Source organism: Haliotis rubra, unplaced genomic scaffold (assembly GCF_003918875.1).
Source record: "Haliotis rubra isolate DU_JTF1 unplaced genomic scaffold, ASM391887v1 Scf101, whole genome shotgun sequence".
NCBI classification, from domain to species: domain Eukaryota; kingdom Metazoa; phylum Mollusca; class Gastropoda; order Lepetellida; family Haliotidae; genus Haliotis; species Haliotis rubra.
Window position 1 is genome coordinate 721,853 of NW_025764904.1, and position 26,608 is coordinate 748,460.

The following is a 26,608-nucleotide window of genomic DNA, read 5'->3' on the forward strand; positions in this document are numbered from 1 at the left end:
TTTAGTTAGAAAACACATGTTATGAATCATTCACAAGTCAGACAATTTATTGCAGAAATCTGTCATCACACTGGCTGATATAGATTCAAGCCTGTCTGAATATCTATGTTAAAACCAATAGGAATATGCATGTTTTAGGTGACAGATGTTTGTTGTGCTAGTCATTCCACTCCACTCATGTTAAGTTGCAGGAAATATTGACCCATAAGAATATTTTCTGTATCATGTATAAATTAGTTGTTGTTCTGCTAATTATCAAGTTGATACCTTCATGGAATTATAGAGATGACATTTCATTTTGAGGTATGTTTAAAACACTATTTTAATTCAGTCCATTTTGTATGACCTTCAGTACCAGGAAAATTTTACCTTCACATATGATTCAAGTCATTCCTTTCATAGTGACTTTTGCTATTTTCACTTTTGAAATGTTAATGATTTGTAATAAAATTCAATTCATGATTTATTAAACATAATTCTTCAGATAAGTACAAATGTGCTTGGAATTTTCTTTCTGGTAGATATTTCAAAGTAGTATGTAAGATGCTGTGTATATCCAGTAAATATCCTGCTAGCAGTTTTTGGTAAGCAAGTTTTAGATTTAGTTTTCATTTTCAATTTTGGGTTCTCACAAAGCACCTTTTTAGTATCAAGTAAGCCAGTCTGAAACAGATTCTTTTGGGAATAGTGAACTTTTATCCTTATATGTTATGATGTTTGATACATACATATACATCCATATATATATAAATATAATATATATACATACATACATATTAGTGATATTTCATTTCTGTTATATTCCATGTTATAGTGCTGTAACGATGCATTGATGGATTGCAATTGTTGAGTCACCAATAGCAATTAATTGATGGTAGAAACGAAACAGTGTATCGATAGTATGTGTGACTATCGATAGTTTAGTAATTGAATTCTGTTGATAAATGTGCAGTGTAAAATACAGGAAGTACCAGATTCGTTTACTTTGAGTTATCCACCCCATTTACCTCTTAAACAAACAGTGGTGTAGTGGTTAGAGCGTCCGCCCAGAGAGCGGAAGGTCGCAGGTTCGATCCCCGACCGTATCATACCAAAAGACATTAAAATATGGTACTTGTTGGTCCCTGCCTGGCGCTCAGCATTAATGGGTCCAACAAGGACTGGTCGGCTCGGAGTCAGTATAACGTGTCTGAGTGGGGTATTCATGCTTCACTGCGGCATGGTATCTCAGTGGGCTAGCACTATAAAACCAGCTGAAGTCTGGGCTAGAACAGGCAGTCGCACATACACATACACATGCATGCACGTCGTCATATGAGCGAAATATTCTCAAGCACGACATTAAACCCAATTTCACCTCACCTCACCTTAAACAAACAAACCTGTGATGGTCTGGGTTAGAATATTGATGTTCAGTAACCCATGCTTGTTGTAAGAGGCGACTAATGGGATCGGGTGGTCAATCTCGCTGACTTGCTTGACACATGTCATCGGTTCCCAATTGCGCAGATCAATGCTCATGCTGTTGATCACTGGATTGTCTGGTCCAGACTTGATTGTTTACAGACTGCTGCCATATAGCTGGAATATTGCTGAGCCTGGCATGAAACTAAACTCACTCACTCACTCACTCACTCACTTAAACAAACATGGAGACAAACACTGCATGCGACTCAAGTTTGAAATTGTGAATAACAATAAGTTTATGCATTAACTGTTTACTTGATGAAGTTTCTTATCAGTTATTTAGAGACTGAAACTACTTTAACTTGTTTTTATTTCATTTGGGAAATGACTTCAAATGAGACAATTCAAGGAGTAAAAAAACTGTTGTATTGCAATAGTTGGTCACAATAGACTATCATTATTGCAATAGTATGTTGCAATAGACTATTGCTATCGCAATAGTTGTTTCCCCCTCAATAGTCACACCTAACATGTTATGTTTGAAACAGAGTTTATTGATATGTTCTCATTTTGCCTACATCCCATAGTGAGAGAGCGAGTTTGGTTTTATGCTGCATTTAGCAATACTCCAGCAATAAAATGGCGGGGGACACCAGAAATGGACTTCACACATTGTACTCATGTGGGGATCCGAAACCATGTCTTCGGCGTGTCGCGGGTGGACGCTTTAACCAGTAGGCTACCAGACTGACCCCCTACATCCCATAATGCCTACAGTCTTGTAACAAGCTATAGCCTGTGGATAGTTATGTTTCTTATGAATAGGTTTAGTAGCCCATAAATTTGAGAAAAGCCTGTTTCACAGTGTGCCTACTTGAACAGAAATGGCAACTGAGTTACATGATATGTTTTTTTTTAAATTGAAAATTCCAGCAATACTAAATACTTGAAATATTGTCCAAACAAAGAAGGCATGTTTGGTGAAACTTTGTATACAAATCATGTTTCTTCTTTTGCAGATTCAGATGAGCTTCCTACAATTCTCCCTCCCAAGAGGCGGCGCCTACAGAAGAATGGGAACCCTCTTATGATGATGCAAAACACAGTTGGAGGAAAGGGGAACAGCTCTGAACGTATCATGCGTGAGTTCCCTCGCCATAATTGGCTGGAACATAAGATTAACCAGTTACAGCAGCAGACTACCTGCTCCCCTTCAGAAGAGGAGTTGGTTGCAGCAAATACTGTACATCAAAGTCCCACACATGGAAGTGATACACAACCAAGCTCTGAACCAGCTCAGACAGAGAACCCCCACACACAAGACTCTGATCCTATAGATGACCGACATGAGGATCATCCAAGTTCCATCAATGTTGGAAGTCCTGTAGCTCCTGCTGCAGAACCAAGCACTAGTTCTCCTGAGGATGGAGAAAGAAAAGCACACCATCCAACTGCTACTGATGGGTCAAATGACAAGAACTCCTTCAGCTTACATGAAGCATTGAAGATTGTTGGTGCTGAAGAAACAGAAGGTGGAGATTTGGTCATTGATGAAGCAGGAACAGAAAAAGATCGATCAGTCATTGATACTTCGGAATCAGACCATAAAAGTGGTAAGGAAGATAATACACAGGCTGGAGTAGTGAAGAAATCTTCATCACCTGAACTTTCATCTGCTTTAGAGTCTACACCAGAAAGTCAGCCAACAGTGGATAATAGCACATTAAACAGGTAATACCCGAATCTTTCTTGCAAAATGTTTCTTGTAATCTTGTATAGCCTTAATAAGACAGCATGGTTCATGTCTCCATCCAGTACCCTGGCTGCAGCAGTTGCTGTGAGATGTAGACATTATTTATATATGACAGATAACTGTGTGAAGGAGTTAGCCTTTTCACTATTTTGGACAGGCTTTCCAGGCATCGTATCCTGCTCAAAGCGCAAAAACCCAACCTGCCTGTGAGATGTTAGAAGGTTAAGTCTCATGACTTATTCCATTGTTCATCGCTGAGTGAACAGAGGAAATTTTGAACAAACTCAGTCAGTTGATGCGGGAGTATATCATGAAGTGTGGAAAGTCTTACAATTTGGTGGTTCTAACAGACTTAGAAACACATGCAATTGATTTCTAGATTTAGGACCGAAAATCACTGTGCCTTATATGATAGACACCCCATGCCACTCTGACACTCAAGATCACTTTCAAAGCTATGACAATATTTCAGCAATTATATGCAGTGAACATTCTAGGCTGCGCCCTTGCGCCATTTGCGCACTAATATTTAACATGGCGCACTGTACAGGCAATGGTGGGATGTCCATAAATGTATGTCTGAAACGCATCACAAGTTTGCAACTCAAGCAAAACTTAAGTATGTCTTTGGAAAACAACAATACAAGATTTATGTACTCTGAACTCTGACTTTCAACCCGTGTTTAGAAAGATTGCACAAAACCTGCAATTCAGTGTAATAAGAAAAACCAAGGCGCTTAGTAAGTTAGTAAAATTGGTTGGGATAGGTCAGTTTTGTTAAGTGAACCAATCGGTTTGCATGTTAAAGTTTCACACTTGTGTTGCCATGGGGTACACATCAACTGTAAATCGCCAATGTTTGTCTGACCGTCTTACATTTTTTCAGGAAAAAGCAATGAACATGTGCCTGTTTTTTTGTTTAAAAATATGTGGTCCCATCTTTGCCAGTAGCTATCATTCAAATGAGCAGCACATCATAAGATGTGCATTACTCAACAAATAAATGTTTATGGGGTACAGAGGCCCAGATAAGCTGCGTATCTGGGTCAAATACGCATATCAAATTTCCAATTACCTTTTACGCATTGAAAAATAATTGTTGCATACCAATTACGCATTTAAAATGTTAGATACGCAAAAAGTTTAAAACAAATGCATTCGGAATATATTTATATAAATCGCTTGCATAATGAAAAAGACGTCGATTGCTATCAAGTTGTACTGTTAGTATAGGACAAGTGTTGTACTGTCAGGTATAGGATAAGTGATTTCTTATGAAATCATTTCCATTATATTTAAATTGGTTTTGATTAGGTATGACATAAGGCAGAACATACCTGCTTAGTAAACTTACTCAATGACATAATACTTAGATGAGTAAAATGACTGAAATACGCACATATTTGAAAGCAGTGGGTAACGGAAAATGAAATACCCACTTAATATTCATAATACCCACTCCAAAAAAATACAGTGGGTACAGTACCCACATGAGCTAAATCTTATCTGGAGTTCTGGGGTATATGGTTAAGTTAAGGTTGAGAATTTCCAACCAGTATGGTGATCTACCTTCAGTTGTTGGCAATCTATAGCCTGTTTTTAATTTGTATTATATTAATAGTAAAAAATATTTAGAATTACAAACTAGTTTTATATTCATATCTGTGATCTTCTAGTGGTTTTTACAGTCCTATGTTAACAGGTTTTTATGATACAACTCTGTATCTATCATGTATTTAGAACTAGTTTTAGTCACAATATGGCTGAAATATTGCTGATATGACTTATAATCTTATCACACTCACTCACTTAAACATTCGTTAACAACAATAATTGTTAAAGATAAGATTAACCTAAAACAAAATCCGGCAATATAAATGTATGTCACTGACATACTGATCATAATCATAAGGATCACTGTTCATTGTTGAAGTGTCCAGTTGTTTTCAGTTTAATAATAATAATAAGATAGAGAGATTTATATAGCGCGCCAATATCCAGATGAGTCCTGCTCAAAGGCGCTTTCGTATGAGTCTGACAAGGAAAGAGTCACTCGGAACTGTAACATGATTTGAAAAAGAATGTTTTCAACATTCTCTTAAATGCACAGATTTTCTCTGCACTTTTAATGCCCAATGGGATGTTGTTCCAAAGCATAGGACCTGCTTTTGAGAAACGTCTGTCTCCAAATGTCTTTGTCCTTGTACGTGGCACAACTAGTAACTGGGCACTACTAGAACGTTAGGGAACGGGAGGGTTGATGGCACTGGATCAGTTCATTGATGTATGATGGGCAAATACCGTGAAAAGCTTTGTATACAAGCACAAGAATCTTAAAACCTATCCATTTGACTTTGAGTTTAAGGTTGAATACTCAGACTTAGTGTTAGGTAGATTAAGAAATCTGTTCAATCAGTATTGGAATGTTCAGTTAAATTGTCAATCAACATAGAGATTGGGTTCATTTATAGTTTGATTATTCATTCATATTTTTCAAATACTTTTTGATGTTAACTGGTTATTAATGTGTTGAAAAATGGTTTCTCTTGTTTACCTCACCTGGATTGAAAGTTTAAAAAAGGAAGTGAACTCATACTAGTAACTTGTAACATATGGCTAAAAAGTCAAACCACAATATTTTCTAAATGACCCACATTAATGGGTCTGGTGGGTCATGGCTCACTTTTCAAAAATGCTGGAATGAACACTAGATCGCGATATATGTCTTTCATTATTTTAGGATTTGAAAGCTTTGTCTAAATAGGGATGCCCTGGTTTATTTTTAGTTCTTATTTTATCATATTGTAGGATTATGCTACTGGTAATATGGGAAAAGGTTTTGCACATGGTTTTAAAATTTTTATGTCAAAAATAGAATTTATTTTACATGTCATTTAAAAATGTTTTTTCTTTCAACACGTTATTAATGAGGTTTATTGAACTAGGTTTTCGCAGTTGGCCCTATTGTCTGCAAAAATGTTTCTTGGTGATTCAGCAAGAGAGATGAAATATGATGAAACCATCAACTGTCTGTCTGTTCCGATATCTTCTTGAGATGAACTCAAACACTCTTTACTCTTTTAAACTTTAGCTTATCAATAAGCTACTGAACTGTTTCCATGTGTTATCTAGAGATAGTATATTATTTCTCTAGTTTTCTTGTTTAACGGAAACATTAAGAGCAGAACTTGGCATTTGTTCAACCAGTTGATGAACCAGCTTTTTCTATATTATTTTGCTACTTGTGGCTTAATATATTTTTGCCTTTCCTATGGCAAAATATGCAGTTTTTAGTAAGATTAGGAGCAGGGTCTGTTTCCTGAACAGAGACATCATGAAACTGGTACCTTTACTATGTACGAACATTATGTTGTTGGAAACATGTTCTATGGAAACACGTTAATTTAAGACTCCATGTGGATTCTGGTTTGTTTCATGGAGATGATGGGATGACCATCATTTTAGCACTCTTAACTTAGAATACCTTTAACTAAAGATATATTATTTGTACATTAGAAATATTCAGTAACAAACAAATGTCTGGATCTTTCAGATCCTTGCTCTCAACATATGGTGTGAGACTTACTGTCTTCATCTGTGAAAATGATGTATCTGATAAGAACTGAAACCTTCAAAATCCTTTCATCCCCCCAAAAGAACATTTCATGGAGTGTACATTCTTATGTTAGTGTCATTCTACTTTCTACACTTTCAGCGATACAACAGAATCCAAGCCAACTGGACTGCCACTAGATCTCTGTGTGAGGAAAAATGGTATGCGATTACCTTCCACTCATGACTATTGCCAGAACCATGAAGAAAACATTCACATAATCTTGATGTATTCAACATGTATTATAGGAATAATATATTTCCTGCACAGCTGCATATGATGTAAAGATGATTATGGAAAGAGCTTATGTAAACCCACATCTGGCCTAAATCTATGTATGAATAGGTAATTGTTTGTACAGCAACATATGTTATACTAAATAAACAATAAATGATATTCTTTGCCTTTCTCAGATAAACCAGGTGGAGGATGTACAAGGCCTAAAGCTCCTCCGGTCCAGATGGTCCTTCCTCAAGTTCAGCAACCAGCCCGGCCTGTGTCAACTGAACCTGCACTGGTCAAGGAAACAAAAGATATTCTCCAGACGGTTGTTACTGAGCCCCCTGAAAGTAATACCACCTCAAAGGAGACAAAGACACTAACAGAGGAAGCTCTGAATTTGACACAAGCTGATTCACAAACTCCTGTGTCTCTGGCAGAGATGGCAAGAGGGATTGTTATGCCTGTTGGAACTCAGCTGCAATCTAGTGCAGTACAACAGACAACAGATAATGATCAACTGTCTCAACAAAGTCAGACTCTTGCAGTGCCTCCATCCAGTCAAGTTCCTGTAGGTCAGCTTGTAGGTCCTCAAGTTGATAATACTGAACTGCCGTCTACCACAAGTCCATTGCCACTTTCAAAGTCTAATTCAGGCATTAGCACTGTTGTACCACCTCTTTATGGGCCCCCTTTTGCTTCCAATAGCTCAGGACTAGAGGCTCATTCAATGTCAAGACCAACAGGGTCTACAATAATTCATCCAGCTTCACACATGCCAGGACCTGTTCCTGGTCTTATCCCTGCTCATGGGGGCCAACACCCCAAGCCCCCATTTCCAAGACATGATCACCCACCAAGGAACATGGGAGGAAAGGATTTAGATAAAGAATTTGAAAAACACTTTAGGGAGTTCAAACAGCTTGAGATATTAGCTGCCAAGAAAGAACGAGAGAGAGAAGAGCTTCTTCAGATGAAAAAACGAAAGGCAATGTTGTTGAGAGAAATGAAAATGTTAAAGAGTCAACAAAACACTCCACATGAAAATGAAAACCCTTCACATCTGCAAGGTCAAATATTCAAACCTCCTGCCTCAAATACTCAACACAGAGCACAGGTAGCTGAACTTAGGCCTTTTCAAGGAACACCACAAGGTATGGCAGGTTTTCAGAAAACAGCACCTGGTCAACAAAATACTCACCCAGTATATTCAGTTCCTGCACCTTTATCTCACACGGCTACAAGTCCAAGCAGCAACTTGAGCACGGCACCACTGAATCTGGTTGGTGCTGGACACAGGAAGAGAGGAATTAGTTCAGAAGATCGAAGACCTATTGTAGAAATGATAAATCTTGCCATGTTGCAGAGAACCCGCAGTAAGCAGAGACGAATGAGTGAAGAACAGAGGACAGGACCACCAGGGTCTAATGCAGTTCCAACTCCAGCACATCAGAATAAATCAGATGTTATAGTAATTCATGATAGTGATGTTCCTAGTTCAGAAATAACCCGCTCTCCTTATGAAACGGAAAACACCTATTCATGAACCACCCAGTTCTCTGAATAGATGTGCCCTTTCCTCTGCATCTTTGGTTCCGGCCCACTCCCAGCCACCTTTCCAAACTGCAGGTAGCTTGATAGTTCCAGCAAAAAAATGCTCCTCAGGACCAAATCCCTCCATCTTTCCTTCCTCCTAATTCACATGGTCCAGGAAACACTGCAGCACCAGGACATCACTCTTCAGCTTTACATCAACCACATCCAGTATCTGGAGTCCACAGGGGCCCAACAGTAAATGAAATCCAAACTGATCATAATTCAAAATCCAGGAACTCGTCAGAGTCCAATTACAATGTTGCTCATGTTCCTCATGATCAGCCTGTGTCATACAATGCCCCCGGAGACAGAATGATGGGTAACATGCATCCTGGTGCTTTTGTTGTGGATCATGGTAGTGTTCAACAGCAGCAGTGGTCCCCACGAATGCCCAATCCAATGTCTCAAAATCAAATGTATACATCTCATCAAGGCTATCCAGGAAATCAACCAATGAGACCCACAGCAATTCACAGTATTCACCAGTCAGCTCATGTCAGGCCGCAAATTGTGCATGGTATCAGACCTGATAGGGGAATGGAGGTTATTGACTTGACAAAGGAGCCACAGATATCTAAACCGGATATGCAGAGACATATACCAGGGAATCAGCACATATCTGGAGGAAATGAACCTCCAAGTGGCCCAAAAGATGAGACTGAGAGTACTGTCCAGCGAGAATTAACAGCAGCTTTAGCCAGGAGACAGGGGACAGGTTTTGATCAACAGCCACAGCCACAGCCACAGCCACAGCAAATGGTTAGAAGGGACAATATACCCAATATTGCACATTATGGTCCAAAACCGTATCCTGTCCACAACCCTGTTAGTCCCCAAGGAGTGCCTCAAGGACAGCATTCAAGTTCTTTGTATCCTCATCAAGGACATGCTCATGCTGGTAATCCAATGTCATCACTGACAGATGCACCATATGCCTCTATGCAAAATAGGCAATCAACAGCAGGAGCTCAATATAGGATGCAGGAACCAACAAGTGTGAAATCAGCATTGTTGTCATCAGGGCCAAAACCAATGATGTCTGCACCTAATTACGCAATGAATACCTCAACACAAGCTCCCTCTTATGCAACACCACAATACCAGCAAAGAACTACGGAGAAGGCTTCTCAAATGGTTGAAAGCTACCAGAGGATGCCAGAGAAAGGTTCTATTATGCCTGGCCAAGTTCCACATCAACAACCACAATCATCTTATGCTGATCACTTAAATAGAGGTGGCCCAGCAATGACAAATCAATACAAACCTCCTCAGCAACCTGTGGCATGGAGGCCTCAAGTGCCAACGTCAGTTTCCAATGTACCAATGTCCATTGAGAAGCAGCAGCACATGATGATGATGGCTCGCAAGAGTCAATGGCAACACTATTCCCAAGCACAGAAATACCCAATGTCCCAGAAGGGTGCTAACCCTGCCATGTCATCTAGTGGACCTTCTCATGCCATGCAAGCAGGGGTACCACCATTATCTCAAAGTGGTGGCTCAAACTATGCAATGGCACCTTCATCACAGAATCAGGAACACAGCATGCACATGAGAGCAGCATTGCATAATATGAGGATGATGCAACGTGGACCTGCTCCAGGCTCAGGCCCTGTGCCAGGACCTATGCAGGCAAAAATGCAACAGACAATGCAGCAAGGATATCCCCGTGAATCAGGAATGCTAGCACCTGGGCAAGGTGCTGCACCAGCATTAATAGAGGTAAATAAATAACATCATCAATTCTTTGAATTGATTTATAAGTGATGAACATTGGTAATGTCTTTGTGAACAGAAATACGATTTTGTGAACAGAATACTTTCATGAAGGTTTGGTTCCTGGTTTCAGTGCACAGACAACCATTTTTCTGGATATGTTGTTCGTTTTTAGTTTCAGGAACAAGATAACCAGAGAAGAATGCAACAGGTGGCAATGACACAGCCTCCTCCAAGACTTCATCAGTTTAATGGTTCCTGTGTAGTGTGTGGTTCTTTGGCCATGTATCTGTGCTCAAGTTGTCGAATGGTGTGGTACTGTAGCCAGACATGTCAGGTAGGTAGAAAAACATGTTTTGTTAGTTCTGACCATCATGCTTGAATATCCTGGTTAGACTTGGTCTTAAGTAACTCATGCTTGTCATAAGAGGCGACTAACGGGATCGGGTGGTCAGGCTCGCTGACTTGGTTGACACATGTCATCGCATCACAATTGTGTAGATCAATGCTCATGATATCACCATATAGCTGGAATATTGCTGAGTGCGGGGTTAAACAACAACCAAACAAAATCATGCTTAAGGTTGTTCACTTATGAACAGGACAGATAATACGATAATAAATACTTGCTGTATAGAGTACCTTACTGGCCCAAATGCCCATGTTGTTTCTGGGTTAGATTTGTGGTTAAGAGATGCCAGTAACCTACTCTATTAGGAAGATGTCAGAGCTTGGCAAGTCCTTTGTTAGTATGTGATGTGATCTGATACTGTCTATTTGCAGTTGAAAATGTCTGCTCATAATCCTAATGAACTGAACTATGCAAGGTTTCATCAACATATGACTGACCTGTCAAATCTCAATTTTCAATAACCAAATCAGTTTTCTGGTCATGTGTGATACTACCCTACATGGTGACACTATCCCCATTCTGATCATGGTCAAGCACTGAATTGCTGCTCTGAGACATTTTCAGCTGCATCCACCTTTTCTTCACATTTATTGATCATATCCAAGTAAGTTCATATGATCATATGGTTTCTAGAGATAAATTCTTAGACCTTTCAGGCAAACATGTTCCTATTGCTGCCATAGAAATATAACTTATGTATATTGAAAGTGTACAAGGATAGAAGGATAGTGTCATGTATGGAGGACTGTATTCTACTTACCATTGATAAATTGCGTTTAGATTCTGTCTGATCAATTGTGTGTAATCTTCTGGTGACATTAAGGATTATTCATTCCTTTATTCTATCCATCACAATCCATTTGCTTTTAGTTGCCTCTTGCCAATACATCTTTCGTAAAAGTATCCTGAAAATGTGTGATCTTGAAAAAACATGACCTTAAGTGTGCATTTTATCCTAAGAGCATGTGACCAATATAAATCATTATATGAAAAATAAAACCCTATATATAATTCATCATGCTGTTTTATATGTCAGAGTTCAGGTTTTTCGAAAGTTCTCAACTTCACTCAAGGAATGTTTTAGGTTATGTCTAAAATGCCACTTTTGGGACTGTTCTAACAATATCATGACAGAAGAGTGAGTGAGTTAAGTTTTATGCCAAACTCAGCAATATTCCAGCTATATGGCGGCAGTCTGTAAATAATTGAGTCTGGACCAGACAATCCGGTGATCAACAGCATGAGCATTGATCTACGCAATTGTGAGCCAATGACATGTGTCAACCAAATCAGCGAGCCTGACCACATGATCCAATTAGTCACCATCTTACGACAAACATGGGTTACTGAAGATCAATTCTAACCCAGATCTTCACGGGTCACATGACAGAAGACACCTGATTTGGGCTTTACACACTGTAACCTTTTGGGGAATTGCAGGAGGCCTAGTTTGCATAGTTGTACAAGGTGCATGCAGAATATGTTAATAGTTGCATCCCTTAAATTGGTTAAGATCCAAGATTTACCCTAGTTATAATCTTTGGTTTGTCAGCACTAACTATAGACTCATATAGTCTCTGAAATGAACATATTTTACAGAAAATAAACTGTCGTAAAAAAACAACATAAATATAATGAAAAGGAGCCCAGAAACTTTCTTCATTTTCAAAAACTGTGGAAATCTAGACTTGCCACATATTCTAGACTTGCATGGACAAAAAGTGACCAAAGTTATGTCCGATACAATCCCTATTTTGACATATACCATATGTTCCCGAATTACTTCAGTGAACTAATGACTAGACTTAGCATATATATATAACGGGTGCCACCGGTGGGGCAGGATACTCTGACCTTCTTAGCGAACACCTGGTATCATCACTATTTCATAGTGATTCATAAACACATGCTCTGTCATTGTATCGCATGGTGACAATCACTGGATTGTCTGGTTCAGACCCAATTTGTTTACAAACAACATCATACAGCTGTAATACTGCTGAAACAAATATCTGTTCATGATATAGTCACAATTGTACAATCGACTCTGCTTTTGGCAGAGATTTCTTATGAATGTGTAAAGGTTTTGTCTTGAAGGTTCACTGAAATTATTTTCTCCAGTTTATGCTAACAATATGTCACATAACTGCAGTACTGTTTACAGCAGTTACAATCATGCAGCATTGCAGTCCCTTCCTGGCTCTATTTGACATTCCTCAACCAATTTACTTATATATTTTTCCTGACATTTAGATCTAAAAAACTGTTGAATGAAGAAAATACATTTGCAAGGCTTAATGTCTATTTACATTATTTCAGAACAATCATTGGAAGCGACATGGTCCGGAGTGTAAGCCCATCAAAGCCGGACTTCCTGGACAATTATAGTTACAATGAAATGACTTCTATATGTCACATGTCAATCATCCTGAGATTAGTGCCTTGCCATGTCACTCGGTGAAATCATCTGGGTGGTTTTCTATGATGTTTACCACTGGGAAATGCTTAGTTTGGTGGTGGTTGTGTTGATTCATTTAGTTCAAATTTATATGAATTATCACAAGTTAGGTTTTAGAATTGGAACTAGATTATATTTGGTATCCTGTGAATTTTATGAAATTGTATGAAATACACACACTACACTTAAATGTTGACTTTGTAAATATAGCACTTACTTGTGAAATGTATGACGTGAGAATGGATGTTATGTGAAATTTAGATTATGATGGTGTGCAAATGTTCATATTCTTAGAATCAGGAACATTTGATTATATCTTACATGTTTGAACCATGCTTTGGAATGTTGTATGTAAATAATTAAGTTATATCATGTCATTATCATACCAAAAGATAGTCAGCTTGATTTGAGTGACATTTCGAATGTCTAAATAGAATAACATTATTTAGAAGTAACATCAAAGTCACGATATATGTAGCAAAGCTAAAATGCATTTTACCAGTGAATAAAATTGTTAATTGGGAAAGGATGCAGAACAATAATTAGAAATTTCAACAGTCAAGGCAAATGGTTTTCAATTATTTAGATACTAGTATTACTCCTACTCTAAAAGTCCTTCGGTCTTTGTAAAAGTGAGCATGGACTGTTTTCTCTTGGTAAGATTTGACATACTTTTGCGATATTAGTTTTGTCAAATGTCTGTTAAAGTATACAAGGGTTCAGTGTTGACATTGACATTTTGATGGCATGAGGACTTGTATCTAACTTTAATTCATGGTATAATTGATCTCTTTAAGATGTATGGTATACGGAGATAATTTCATTAGATATAATTCAATCACGGAATGTGGTTCTTATTCTAAAGTGTTTCCCACATTTTAAATACATTTTAGGGTAGTTTATCATTCATGTATTGCTTGCTTCCTGAACTTTAGACTGGGTAAACAATATATCAAACAAGAAAGATATTGGCCAACATATTTTCTCTCACTGAGAATGTGATAAAACAATGTATGATATCGTTGTATTCTTAAGGTAATTATGTTCACAACTTATAGGATAACTATATCATTATTGAACTCTGAAGGATCAGTTATATTCTGTATAATTTCTTTACCCTTATATTACGCTTTTAAGGCAGCCAGGCTATTTCAAATTATGCAGATTTATTTTCTTATTTTCTATTAAATTGTGGGCATTGCTCTTAGCTTCTTGCCTTATTTTTTGTATGTTTTATGACATTGTATTTATTTATTGTAGAGGTTAGATTAGAATAGAAAAGTATGTACTAAGCAACGAAATGAGGCAGAATATTACTCTATGCGTATTATGCAATCTAAAATGACTGTAATGTGATGCCTTATATGAAGTTTTAGCTAGAATGTCTGAGTGGAGAAATTTTGTTCTATAAAACTGTTTATAAATACCAAATCATGTTAACTGTTGATTGTTCATACCCTTTTCTATGTATGCACAGGTATATTTGTGTTTTGTAGTTGTTACACTTTTACCTGATTTTATGGGGCATAACTTTTAGCAATTATTCAAACATGTTTAATGCAAAGTCAGTTTCTTATTTTCAGATTTTATTTATGTCATATGATCTTTAAAAATTCCTGATTTGCAAATGTTTTTTATTTCAAAGATAAATTTATTTGAAATTCTGCAGATGCCACAACACAGTTATTTTGAACTAACAGGTCATTGTAGCAGTGTGATAAAAGATTTGTTGTTATTTTGTTTATTATCTATTAAGTATTACTCTTTCATGTTAGAGAAAGCATAATGTTTTGTTTCTTGATAGTTATTTTATTCAATATGTTGCAGTATTATTTTGAACATAGAATGTTGAAATATTGAGACAGTTATCTCTATAATATATACTGTTCTTGAAAAAAGTGATCTTGTAGTGAAAGCCATATAATAAAAGAGGTATTTAATTCTAATTATAGATGTAATTAATTTATCCAAAGGTGCCAACATTGGAATCAGTTTGGAAACTTTCTACTTCACTTCTACATCTGATAATCCAGTGAAGTATGGAGACATGTATGGAGGTTTAAGGATGTCTGATATCAGTACAATCAAATCAATGTCATAGTATAATACATTGATACATATATTTCAATCCAATTGGTATTTGTTTTTCAGCAATTCAGCAATTGAGCATGTTATTTCACATGTATATAGACATTGATATTCTGATGTGGTTCCTATTTTATATCTTATGCCCAAAACATCGTCCACATCTTGGGTGTTCATGTGGACTAATGCTGAATTTTAAATCTGGGATAACACATGTGTGACTGTGTGACCTTGAAAGCAAGGACTATAAGTGTAAAAGCTGAAAACATGCTGATCTAGTTTCATACAAAGCTCATACATTGAGGAAAGGATGGAACAGGTTTCCATTAAAATATGTCATGATACATGTTTGTTTTCCTCAACCTTAGCCCACTTGAAGAAAGGATGACAGTTTTTGCAACATGTCAAGGTGATTGTTCTCTATCTAAGTCTGTTAAGCCCATCAGAAAAGAACACAAATGCCTGTTTTACATACCATTCAATTATAGAGTGATATGTGTTGAGGGGTGTGTTATATACATACATGTAATCATAGATGCATAGGTATGTACATTCAAACGTACATACATATGTCCTTGCATTCTACAGATGTGTTAGATTTCTGTTTTTTGATTCCTTGTATGTGTGTTTGTCCCAGCAATCGCCAATATAAAGACGAAAGAATATAGATCACATCAACAACCACAGGATAGTGATCGTTGACAGATGATGTTCAATTTTTGTTGCATTTCCTTTAAATGGTCATGCATTTGAAAGCTTTTGGACCAAACCACACGAAACTTGCAGGACCAGAAACAAAGCAGTTGTGACACATACCTGACATATAGAGGAAATGATTGCTCTATGTGACAAGTTTACTGTATAGCCCCAAGCTTACATTCCAAACTATTAATATATGAATGTTATTTTTGTTGTCAGATGTTTATATACTGTCAAATTCTCAATATAATGGGTCGTTATTGCTTTATTAAGTGCACAGAAAAGGCACCTGTAACCCTGTTCATGTACATACTCTATTTTAGGGCATTTCCATGAGATATGTTGCAGAATGTACAGTATATTATCCTAATTGTTCAAGTGTTCTCTTTGCCTGTGCCCATATTCTGTGCTGAGGTTTCCCCTGTAAATACCCTGAAGTGCTAAATCCATTTATTGTGCTAATTCTTTTTCTTTTGATTATATCAAATCCATGCATTATCATGTGAAAGTTATCATTGTACATAGCATCCAAGAATAAACTGCTTATACGCATAAATTGTAATAAATCCCATTCCATTGTGGCGAAATGTCACAACATATTTAAGTTTTTACATTTGCAGTAAAGTTCATCATTATAGTATCATCACTGGTAGTTATTTTTGTACATTTTGTGTAAAATAGTGCATAATTCATTGCTGCTCAATTGTTCTAAATGATCGTATTTTGTAATGAGTTTTTGATATCATCGTCATGAATTAAAATAAGGAAATTACCCATTTATAGGTGTTTGTTTTACCTAAAGTCTTAAGTAAATATACCGATGTCATTATACTTGTGTATCAAACCTTTCCAATCCTGAAGACAAAATTTGTTGCATTAAAAACATGGAGACTACAATGAACAATGAATCTGGTTATGTTTAGAAGACTTCCAGGATCAACTCGAGAAAGGCGAATATTTAGAGGCTTCTTTGTCCATTCAGTTGAAGATGCAGATGGCCCCTTGGAGAAGTTTCAGTTCGACTTTCAACCTATGAAGATCTTCAGGATTGATTCAATAAAAATTAACATAAAAAAAGCTTCAGTGGGCAAGCCCTTGGACTTCATTGGTTTAAGATACAGCTGCTGTTTTGAAGAGGTTACAGCTTAACACTTACAACTCCTGAAAACTTTCAGGATCATCTCAATAAAATATGGAAGTTGCGAGGCTGATAAAAACCTATCAGTCCTGACTTATTTCTTTCTGATTCAACGGAGCACGTGGTGAAGTGAATGGTTTCACGAGTTTATAATTGCATAACCAGTTTTAACAGTACCTCAGTAATGTTACATGCCATTCTGTTAAATCAAATTTCCTTTGCAAGATACACCATTTGAACATGCTGATGAACACAGGGTGTTGTGAGGTGGAGCAACATTAAGTTCTTAGATATTTTAAAACATGCAAGGCACTTAAGTTTTGGGAGGAACACAAAACTCCACCGAAATTCCCGTTACTTTCCTGTGTAAGACGATATTAAACATGAAAAAATAGAGCTACAAAATACAGAAGCTTTGACTATTTTTCTGGAGGTATTTTGCAGCCGCTCAAGAAGGTTTTCATACATCGGGTGTTGTGAGGTGGAACAACATTAACTTATTATTTGTTTTAAACCACGCAAGGCACTTAAGTTTTGAGAAAAACATAAATCTTCTTGGAACACTGGATATAAATTCCCGTTCCTTTCCTGTGACATATAAAATAATGCCACATATAAAGCCTGTATTTTAACCAAGAAAGAACTGCCTAAAACATTCAACGGTGCTATCAACGCGTGGCTTGACTTTGAAACCCTAAAGACATGTCATTTTCTTCTTTTTTGTACTGTATTCCAAAGCTACATAAAAATCCGTACAAAGAGAGATATATTGCTGGGTCCAGTAAATATACCACTAAATCCCTGTCTCAAAGATTAACTATTATCCCTAATACTATCAAGGAAGGACTTTCTCAATATTCACAGAAAGCATTTGAGACAAGCGGAATTAACACCATGTGGATTGTCAAATTGCTCAATGGATTTGCTTATATTCGAGTTCTGTTCTGTCAAGACATTTGATTTTTCAACGTTGTATACCGCTATCCCACATGAGAAGCTTAAGGAAAAACTCCATTCCAAGATCCATGGGGCATTTGTAAACAAACGTGCTGAACACAGATATACATACAGTTTTCCCAGACATTAGTGAGAAAATCTTTGTTTTCTAATACTGATAATAGAATTTTAAAAAGGTATTTCATTATGTAGTAAGTTACTCAATATGGGAGGCCACAATTGTAGGCTTAAGAATGAACCTTACTACATCAAGAGTTATCCCCCTGGTGTAGCAGACGTCTTCCTTAGTTGACATGACAGAAGAGAATAGAAAGCTGGTTCTAGGTGATTTTGAAAGGGATGTGACTAATGCAAAAGAATTTAGCTGGTAGACATGACATTCCTCTGTCTACATTATACAGAACTTTGACGAATATTCAGTCATGAGTTGCGATTGAGCACAAGACAGGGACAGGGAGGCCAAGGAAGTACAGTACTAAGGGTCGCCGGCGGAATTATTATATGTTTTAAACCACGCAAGGCACTTAAGTTTTGAAAAAAACATAAATCTTCTTGGAACACTGGATATAAATGAGTAGGGGAAAATTGAAATGTCAGAAATGAGATGAATAATAGAGGAAGTACTCAGGTATGTAATGAAATTCAGGCAAGAATTACAAAGACGTAACTGGGTGAAAAAGCGCGGAATTCCCTCACCATTGATGAAAGATGCACAAAACGAAAGACGTGTAAACGGGTGTAGGGCTCACGAAAATAAAGATTGGGATAACGTATTTTTTTATGATGAAAGTTCTGTCTGACTTTTTTCGAACTGCCCAAAACATAGCCCGAAATTTCACGTTGGGTGGGATGCCATCACGTGGAATGAAACCATTTAGTATTTTCACAATAATAATAGTATAAGATCTATGCATAAAGATTCAGAGTGACAAAAAAATCTCCACAAGGCTGTATGACAAAAGGGATAGATTTCCAAAAGTCAACTTTCCTTTCATGTCGAGCAATATTCCAACAGCCCTATCCTTTGGTGATTACATTTCACAACTTTTGAGGTAACAATTGGGCATGCTCTTTTACCAAGATTTCAAAGAGCGCCTTACCACTCTTGCCCCGAAGCTGTTTTATCAAGGTTACAACATTCATGGCCTCGGCAAAACTTTCACAAAGTTTTATGATAGACATCTGAAGGATGTAGTCTAGCTTGTCATTTTAAATATGCCTATTTATGTAAATGTATGGACGTTAACGTATACGGTTCCCTTAACGAATGTACGTCTATGTAACTGATACACACGTTTTTCAAGGAATATAAATTCAGACGTGTGTATGAAATGGTAATCAAATTGTATATTTAAACATACGTCAAGGTTTGTTAATATAGACGAAAAAGTATGTAACGGTGTGCAGGTTTATACACACAAGTAAGGTTTTCTTAATGCAGACAAAAATGAAATCTAAGATATCTATGTAACATATATATAAGTGGAGGTTGTCGATTTAATCAAAATTAAGTAATTGTTTTTATTTTAGGCATAAATATGTGTAAGTGTGTATGTAATGAAGACCTACATATACGTATGTTTTTATGAGAATGCACATTTGAATTTAAGTATATCTTATGGTTTATGAATTCAGACTTTAAAAAAACGTATGTAAAGGTATGCAAATTTAGACATTCATGTTTATGAAGGTATTTAGCTATCAATTTATAAAAAGAGTAGTAATTTTATCCCTGATACGCTTTGTAAAGTTAGACATACATCTATTTGCAGGCATTTAAATTGAAATGTACAGAGCATTTATTTGGTGAAGGTATATAATTTGGACATGGAAAGAATTTGAAACTATATCAAATTTAGTCTTCCTTGTACATGAAGGTATTATCTTCAGCCATAAACGTATACAAAGGTTTCTAGATTTAGACATAGGTGTGAAAAGGTATTCAAGTTTTGGTGTAAAGGTAATACTATGCGAATTTACATATATGGATAGGTTTAAAAAATTAGGTTTTGTAATATTTTGAGGTAATATATTTCGGTAAATGTACTTACAGTAACATATGTATGACACACATTTGAACATGAACACACAAATGTGTAACACACCATATAAATTCAAAAATGAACGTTATAGGTTTGGGCATGAATGTGTGATAGTCGTGTGTAAAATACCGTTATCAGCAGTATCAGATGTTCCTGTCAGGGTTCATGGAGGATATGACGAGTCTGCGTGGATAAAAATGAAGGATTTAAATCTTAATGAAATAATATTGGTTATCAAAGCTAAACGTGACACTGGATATAACGCAATGTTACAAATGCAAAAAAATCAATCATATAAACATAGATGAATTATCAATCTTTAAATGGGTGCAGTATGTGTTTATGTGGGTATTCCTTACGCAATATTAATGAAAAACGTAATATTATTCAAACACGACCAATTGCAATGTTCTTTTGGACGCAATTACCTAATTGCTAGTGTTCAGTTACGTACAGATATAGGACACCTGATACCTAGTAATTACATTTGAACGTATACTGTTACTTAAGTTATGCATCATTCTGTTTCCGTTTGTCCTGAACAAATCAGTTTTCGAAATTATGTACTTGCCTGCATGATTCGTATAATTGTTTTATTAGATTAACGTAAGCTGATATCCAACACCTGTGTAAGGATACAATCTGAACTCTGGAATTCTTGTTCATAACGAATAGATGGGCCCGTGAAGATCTGGGTTAGAATTGATCTTCAGTAACCCATGCTTGTCGTAACAGGCGACTAACGGAAACGGGTGGTCAGGCTCGCTGACTTGGTTGACACATGTTATTGTATCCCTATTGCGTAGATCGATGCGTAAGCTGTTGATCACTGGATTGTCTGGCCCAGACTCGGTTATTTACAGGCCACCGCCATATGGCTGGAATATTGCTCATAAACTCATTTAAAACTATTGTAAAGTCTCTTTTGGTCGAAGATTTGGATTCAGATAGGTAGCAGCTGACGGTAGAACCAGGTGTCATCACTGATGTTCAGTGATCTATTCAAATAATTTTCATTGCTATTTTACATTTTATGGATTAAGGAAATAGCACTACGATTGTCTAATGGTGGGACACGATGGCTTTCATCAGCTAAGTCAGTGAGCCTGACCACCTATTTTGACAAGCATGGGTTGATGAGGGTAGTTCTTACCCTGACCATCACGAGTGCACATGCCATGGGAGTCCGATGACCTACCAATAAACATGTCAACGAGTCCTACCAATCTATCAGTTGGGTCGTCTCCGGCGACAGTTATAGGAGGCTGGAAACCAGTTCTAATCCTGACAATCCGGGCACCTAGTTCGATCACCATACGGTTCCGTGTATGGTACCTAATTCTAGTATTCCCCCAAAGTAATAAACTGCCAGGCAAAAGAAATCATACAATCGAAACGTAATATTCCCTGAGTCGTCACCTGCTGTAAACTGCTTGTTCATATGATGACCTTATCAAACACATTACGATTTCCTTGATGTAGTCGGCATCAAACATTGATGGATACCTTTTATCGTCCTTGAGTTTATTGCTCTGATATTACACACAAATAGCGTAAAGCTATACGCGCATGGAATAATATATTCTAGTGGCCTACTCATTCTGCCACGGAATTATCTCGAGTTTGAAATGGGTTGGGTATCACTAAATGTCAGCCAAGCAGATTGAAATAAAGAATATTTGAAACAAGACAAAAAGAGCATTCCCTACAATATGTCTTGATCTCGATTTATAAAGTTGTGTTCTGGCGTAAATATTTCACGAACAGTCATATCTACATTGCCACAAAGTATATATCGTTGAGAGTATTATCGTTTTATACCAACATACACAAGACGTTTAAAAGCACTCATGTACGTGTATCTGGCTCTGTGTATAACACGACGCGTCTGGGAGAAATGTCAAAGGTGCAAGTATGGCTTTATTGACTTGCTATTAGGATGTATATGTTTCCCAATCTACTAAATATTTCACTTAATGTGTATATGCATGCCCTTATCATGTTGATTTTATATATAATTTTGAATTTGTGTTTGAAAAGTAGCACGGTGCTGTAGTTTCCTGTTTTGCGTTTATTGAAATATCGGGTTACAAATGTTCTTCAGCAACTGAGATGTTGCTTGGACTTGGATCCGCGACGTGGGTGGCTGCGTGCTGTCGTACCCGACGGTGTGAACTAATGCTCATATCAAACACTGAAAGTTTTCACAGACACGATATATTCACGCTCCCCCACATGGACACCCCCACTCTCAGTGAGTGAGTGAGTTTAGTTTAACGCCACTCTCAGCAATATTCCAGCTATATGGCGACGGCCTGTAAATACTCGAGTCTGGACCAGACAATCCAGGGATCAACAACATGAACATTGATCAACGCAATTGGGATACGATGACATGTGTCAACCCAGTCAGCGAGCCTGACCACCCGATCCTGTTAGTCGCCTCTTACGACAAGCATGGGTTACTGAAGATCAATTCTAACCCGGATCAACATGGGTTTCTCCTGCACTCAGACACACAGACACACACACGGATACGAATGTACAGACACAATCACCAAGATACATGCAGACAAAGTTACAGACAGACATACAGACACAATCACTGACACCCAAGCAGACACAATCACAGACATACGTATTGACAAATTCACAAACACATATAGACACAACCACTGAAATACAGTACAACCAGAAATTATTGAGAATTTAACAATTGTAATTTTTTTTTTTTCACTCATTACTCACGTATTAAATGTGAATATTAGCAGAACATAACTCCAGATTCAAAGACAGGTGAACAGTTAGTATTTTGTCAAGTCACCATGGGCAGCAATGCAGGCTTCAATGCAGGCTTCAATGCGGCGGGGCATATTACTGATCAAAGAAGTTGGAAAGTCGTGGTCCATGCTGTCCCAATATCGGACCACCTCTTCTTTCATTTCAGCATTATTTGTCAGATTTTTGACACGTATTGACACTTTCCTTCATAAGTCCCCAAACATTTTCTATTGGATTTAGGTCAGGGCTATAGCTTGGCCAATCTAATAATATCATATTTTGGGTCCGGAACCAGGCCTGTGAATGCTTTGAACGATGTTTTGGGTCGTTGTCCTGCTGGAAAATCCAAAAATGTCCATAGAACACGTGAGCAGATGGAAGTAAATGCCCCTCGAGAATATCTGTGTACAGCTCACTGTTCATATTCCCTTCAAATACACAGAGGGGCGTTGCCCCTAACACAGATATGCCACCCCACACGTTAACTTTCGGACTGTACTTTGGGCGCTGATACAAAGGTTTTTCTGTTTGTTTGGTCCAGAATTTCAGTGTATTAGGATACATCCACACAGAACTTTCATCTGAGAAAATCACATTGTCCCAGTTAGAATTTCTATGCTGTAAGCACCAGTTCAACCCTCGCTCCTTTTCTTCAGGTTTCATGATCGGTGATGGAATTCCTCGACTTTTCTGCCAACCCATTGCATGCAGCTCAGTTCTAATTGTCTTCTTACAGACAGCCACAGTTCCTCTATCAATCATATCCAGCCTTACGTTTTCTAAATCCTTCGTTTGTTTTTAGAAACAAAAATACCAAGCCGCCTCCTGTCACCGACAGTAAATTTTCTGGGCCTACCTGCGCCTCCCTGGTGCTCAATGCTATATCCATTTGCAATATTTTTCAAAACACGATAAACAGTGGACAAAGGGATGCCTGTTCTTCTTGGTATCACTTTAGCTGATCTGATGTCCTTGTTATAATACTCTAAAATCAACTTCCCCTTCTCTAAGTCATCCATACTGAGGATCACTGAAAATGTCGTCTGCTAGCAAGTAAACAAAGGGGAGAACTCTTCACAAACTAATGAAAAAGGATTAACAGAGTTGTCTCTCATGAATTAAACCAAGCACTTGATAGCTGGTCAAGGTTGTTTATACTAGAAATCCAATTAAGCATATTCCTAAAATTCTCAATAATTTCTGGTCATACTACACATACAGACACAATCACTGGCATTCATACGGACACAACCATTGACATATATTATATACAGACACAATCACCCATCTTTCTCTAGGGAATGTGTTTGATAAGCATAACGAATTTGACACTGCGTATTTTCATTTGTTAATGCAGAACAGCCTTGTAGCGCTCAACCTTCTTGAAAACAACATGTTGGTCATGAGTTGAGAGTCAATGTGTTATCAACTTATACTTAAGGTGAAAGTTTGAACTGGGACAGAGTTGTCATAAGTAAGGCGAGGTCGCGTTACGTTCATTTCAAGTAGAACTGAATGGAAGGCCGTGCTCAGCAACTTTGACTCCTGACAGGTTCAAGGGCTTCGTTCCTGCCTCACACAGAAACACACGTTACTTGTAACTTGCCAATCCTTAACATTCGTGTTGAGCACAAGAGATCATGTGAGAGTCATGTCTCCTGTTGCTTAATGCTGAGTCAGCACATGTTGTTGATCAAAGCCGATAAAACTCATCGGGGGCGTACACTCAATCCGACTCCAGGCATTCAGTAGCTGTTATTGAAATAAATTCTGAAGCAAACTGATCCATGGATCAGTATAATGATGAAGCGTTTGAATGGGTCAGTCAGTTTACTTTTACTCTGCCTTAGCAATATTCCAGCAATATCATGGCGCGGGGCACTAGAAATAGGCTTCACACATTGTACCCATGTGGGGAGTTGAACCCTGGCAATCGGCGTGACGAGCGAACGCTTTAACCAATAGGTTACCCCACTGACCCTGTAGGGTTTGAGCATGTACCGTGGATGCATTTGCCGCACCATTAGTATAATTGTTATGTTTATGATTGTTATGTTATTGGTACCCCTAATTCGTAACTACAATAAACATTTCTGAGGGCACAGGTGGTCAAGTGGTATGTTGTACCACATATTCCGCTGGCGTAGGGTTTGAATCTACGATTCGCCTCGATTATGATCCTTGGTTTGTCAGGACAGTAACGGTGATCAGACGCTCTTCTTTAATGATTAAATAGCCATTTTACTTCCACTGATTTACCCACTTGAAACGAAATAAAACAGACCACCTCAACTGTTGTCATTTTACTTCCACTGATTCACCCACTCGAAACGAGACGAAGGAGACCACCTCATCTGTCGCCATTTCACTTCCACTGATTCACCCACTTGAACTAGAAATAAAGAGATAGTGAAATTTACGCCGCACTCAGCAATATTCCAGCTATATGGCGGCTGCCTGTAAATAATCGAGTCTGGACCAGGCAATCCAGTGATCAACAGCATGTGTCAACCAAGTCAGCGAGCCTGACCACCCGATCCCGTTAGTCGCCTGTTACGACAAGCATGGGTTACTGAAGATCAATTCTAACCCGGATCTTCAAGGGTCAGAGATAAAGAAGAGCACCATATAATACTAGCGGAAAAAAGTAACTGTGTACTATAAGTTTGTAAATAATTATAATAACAACATAAAATTTGGTAAACAGTTAAATCAATGTTTAATTAGGGACATTTCGTGAATGAAACTTAAGCACGGTAACATTCAAGGGCGTGGCACACGTCTGCAGAGATGTGGTGTCAGAACTCAATTCGCAAAGTCAGTAACGTGTGTGCCCCCCGTTAGCATTGATGCCAGGCACACAACGGCGACGCAAGGAAGACAAAAGATGGTTGAAAAACTCTTGAGGAATATTGTTCCAAATGTTCACCAAAGATTGACCCAATTCATCAAGCGTCAACGGCTGGTTTGGTTGTTGACGTAGACGTCGCTCCATTTCATACCAGACATGTTCTATGGGTGAAAGGTCTGATGAAACTGCTGGCAATGGCAGAACATCAATGTTCTTTTGCCTTAAATGGTCTGTGACGACACCTGCAACGTGTGGACGGGCATTGTCATGCTGAAAGGTAACGGGTCCATGGTTTTGCACTAAGGGCACAACGTGACGTTCAATAATTTGGTTTCGGTAACGTAAACCTGTCAGATTGCCATTGACAATAACGACTTCCGTTCGTCCACGGTGTGAGATGTTCCCCCACAACATTACACTTCCACCTCCAAATGAACGACGTTGGGTGATGCACACGTCGGCATAACGTTCCCCATCACGACTGTAAACCCTAGCTCGCCCATCTGAACTGTCAAGGTGAAATCGGGACTCATCTGTAAACAGGACACAGTTCCAGTCTCGTTGTGTGAACCTTAGATGTTGTCTGCACCATGCTAGACGTGCTTGACGGCGACATGGAAGCAAAACGGGACGTATCGCAGGTCGTCGGGGTCGAATGTTGTGCTCTCTTAGACGGTCTCTTACAGTCCTCCCACTAATGGGTCTCAAACCAGGAATCGTTCGAGCTGTCAAAGTTGCAGGTTGAAACCGATTCCTTCGATGAACAAGGTGGATATGGTTATCCTGCCAACGTGACGTCACGCGTGGACGACCTGATCGCGAGTGTTGCCATTTTACTGATAACGTCTCCAAAGAGACGATATGGTGTTCCGATGAACATT

General features: G+C 38.0%; 2 protein-coding genes across 4 annotated transcripts in view; both read left to right on the forward strand.

The window, feature by feature from the left end:
* The window catches only part of LOC124268520 (cell surface glycoprotein 1-like), a 48,736-nt gene extending 39,935 nt beyond the window's left edge, over positions 1–8,801 (forward strand). For all 3 annotated transcript variants that reach the window (XM_046703510.1, XM_046703517.1, XM_046703525.1), the window contains exons 2-4: positions 2,427–3,138; positions 6,876–6,934; positions 7,187–8,801. In XM_046703510.1, the coding sequence (XP_046559466.1) occupies positions 2,427–3,138; positions 6,876–6,934; positions 7,187–8,538 (2,123 nt within the window). In that variant the 3' untranslated portion in view covers positions 8,539–8,801. The remainder of the gene's footprint in view (positions 1–2,426; positions 3,139–6,875; positions 6,935–7,186) is intronic.
* On the forward strand, positions 8,646–16,736 carry LOC124268541. Its single transcript, XM_046703536.1, has 3 exons — positions 8,646–10,310; positions 10,480–10,641; positions 13,036–16,736. The coding sequence occupies exons 1-3, from the start codon at positions 8,901–8,903 to the stop codon at positions 13,102–13,104; spliced, it is 1,641 nt and encodes a 546-aa protein (XP_046559492.1). The 5' UTR covers positions 8,646–8,900; the 3' UTR covers positions 13,105–16,736.
* Positions 16,737–26,608: the final 9,872 nt, after the last annotated feature.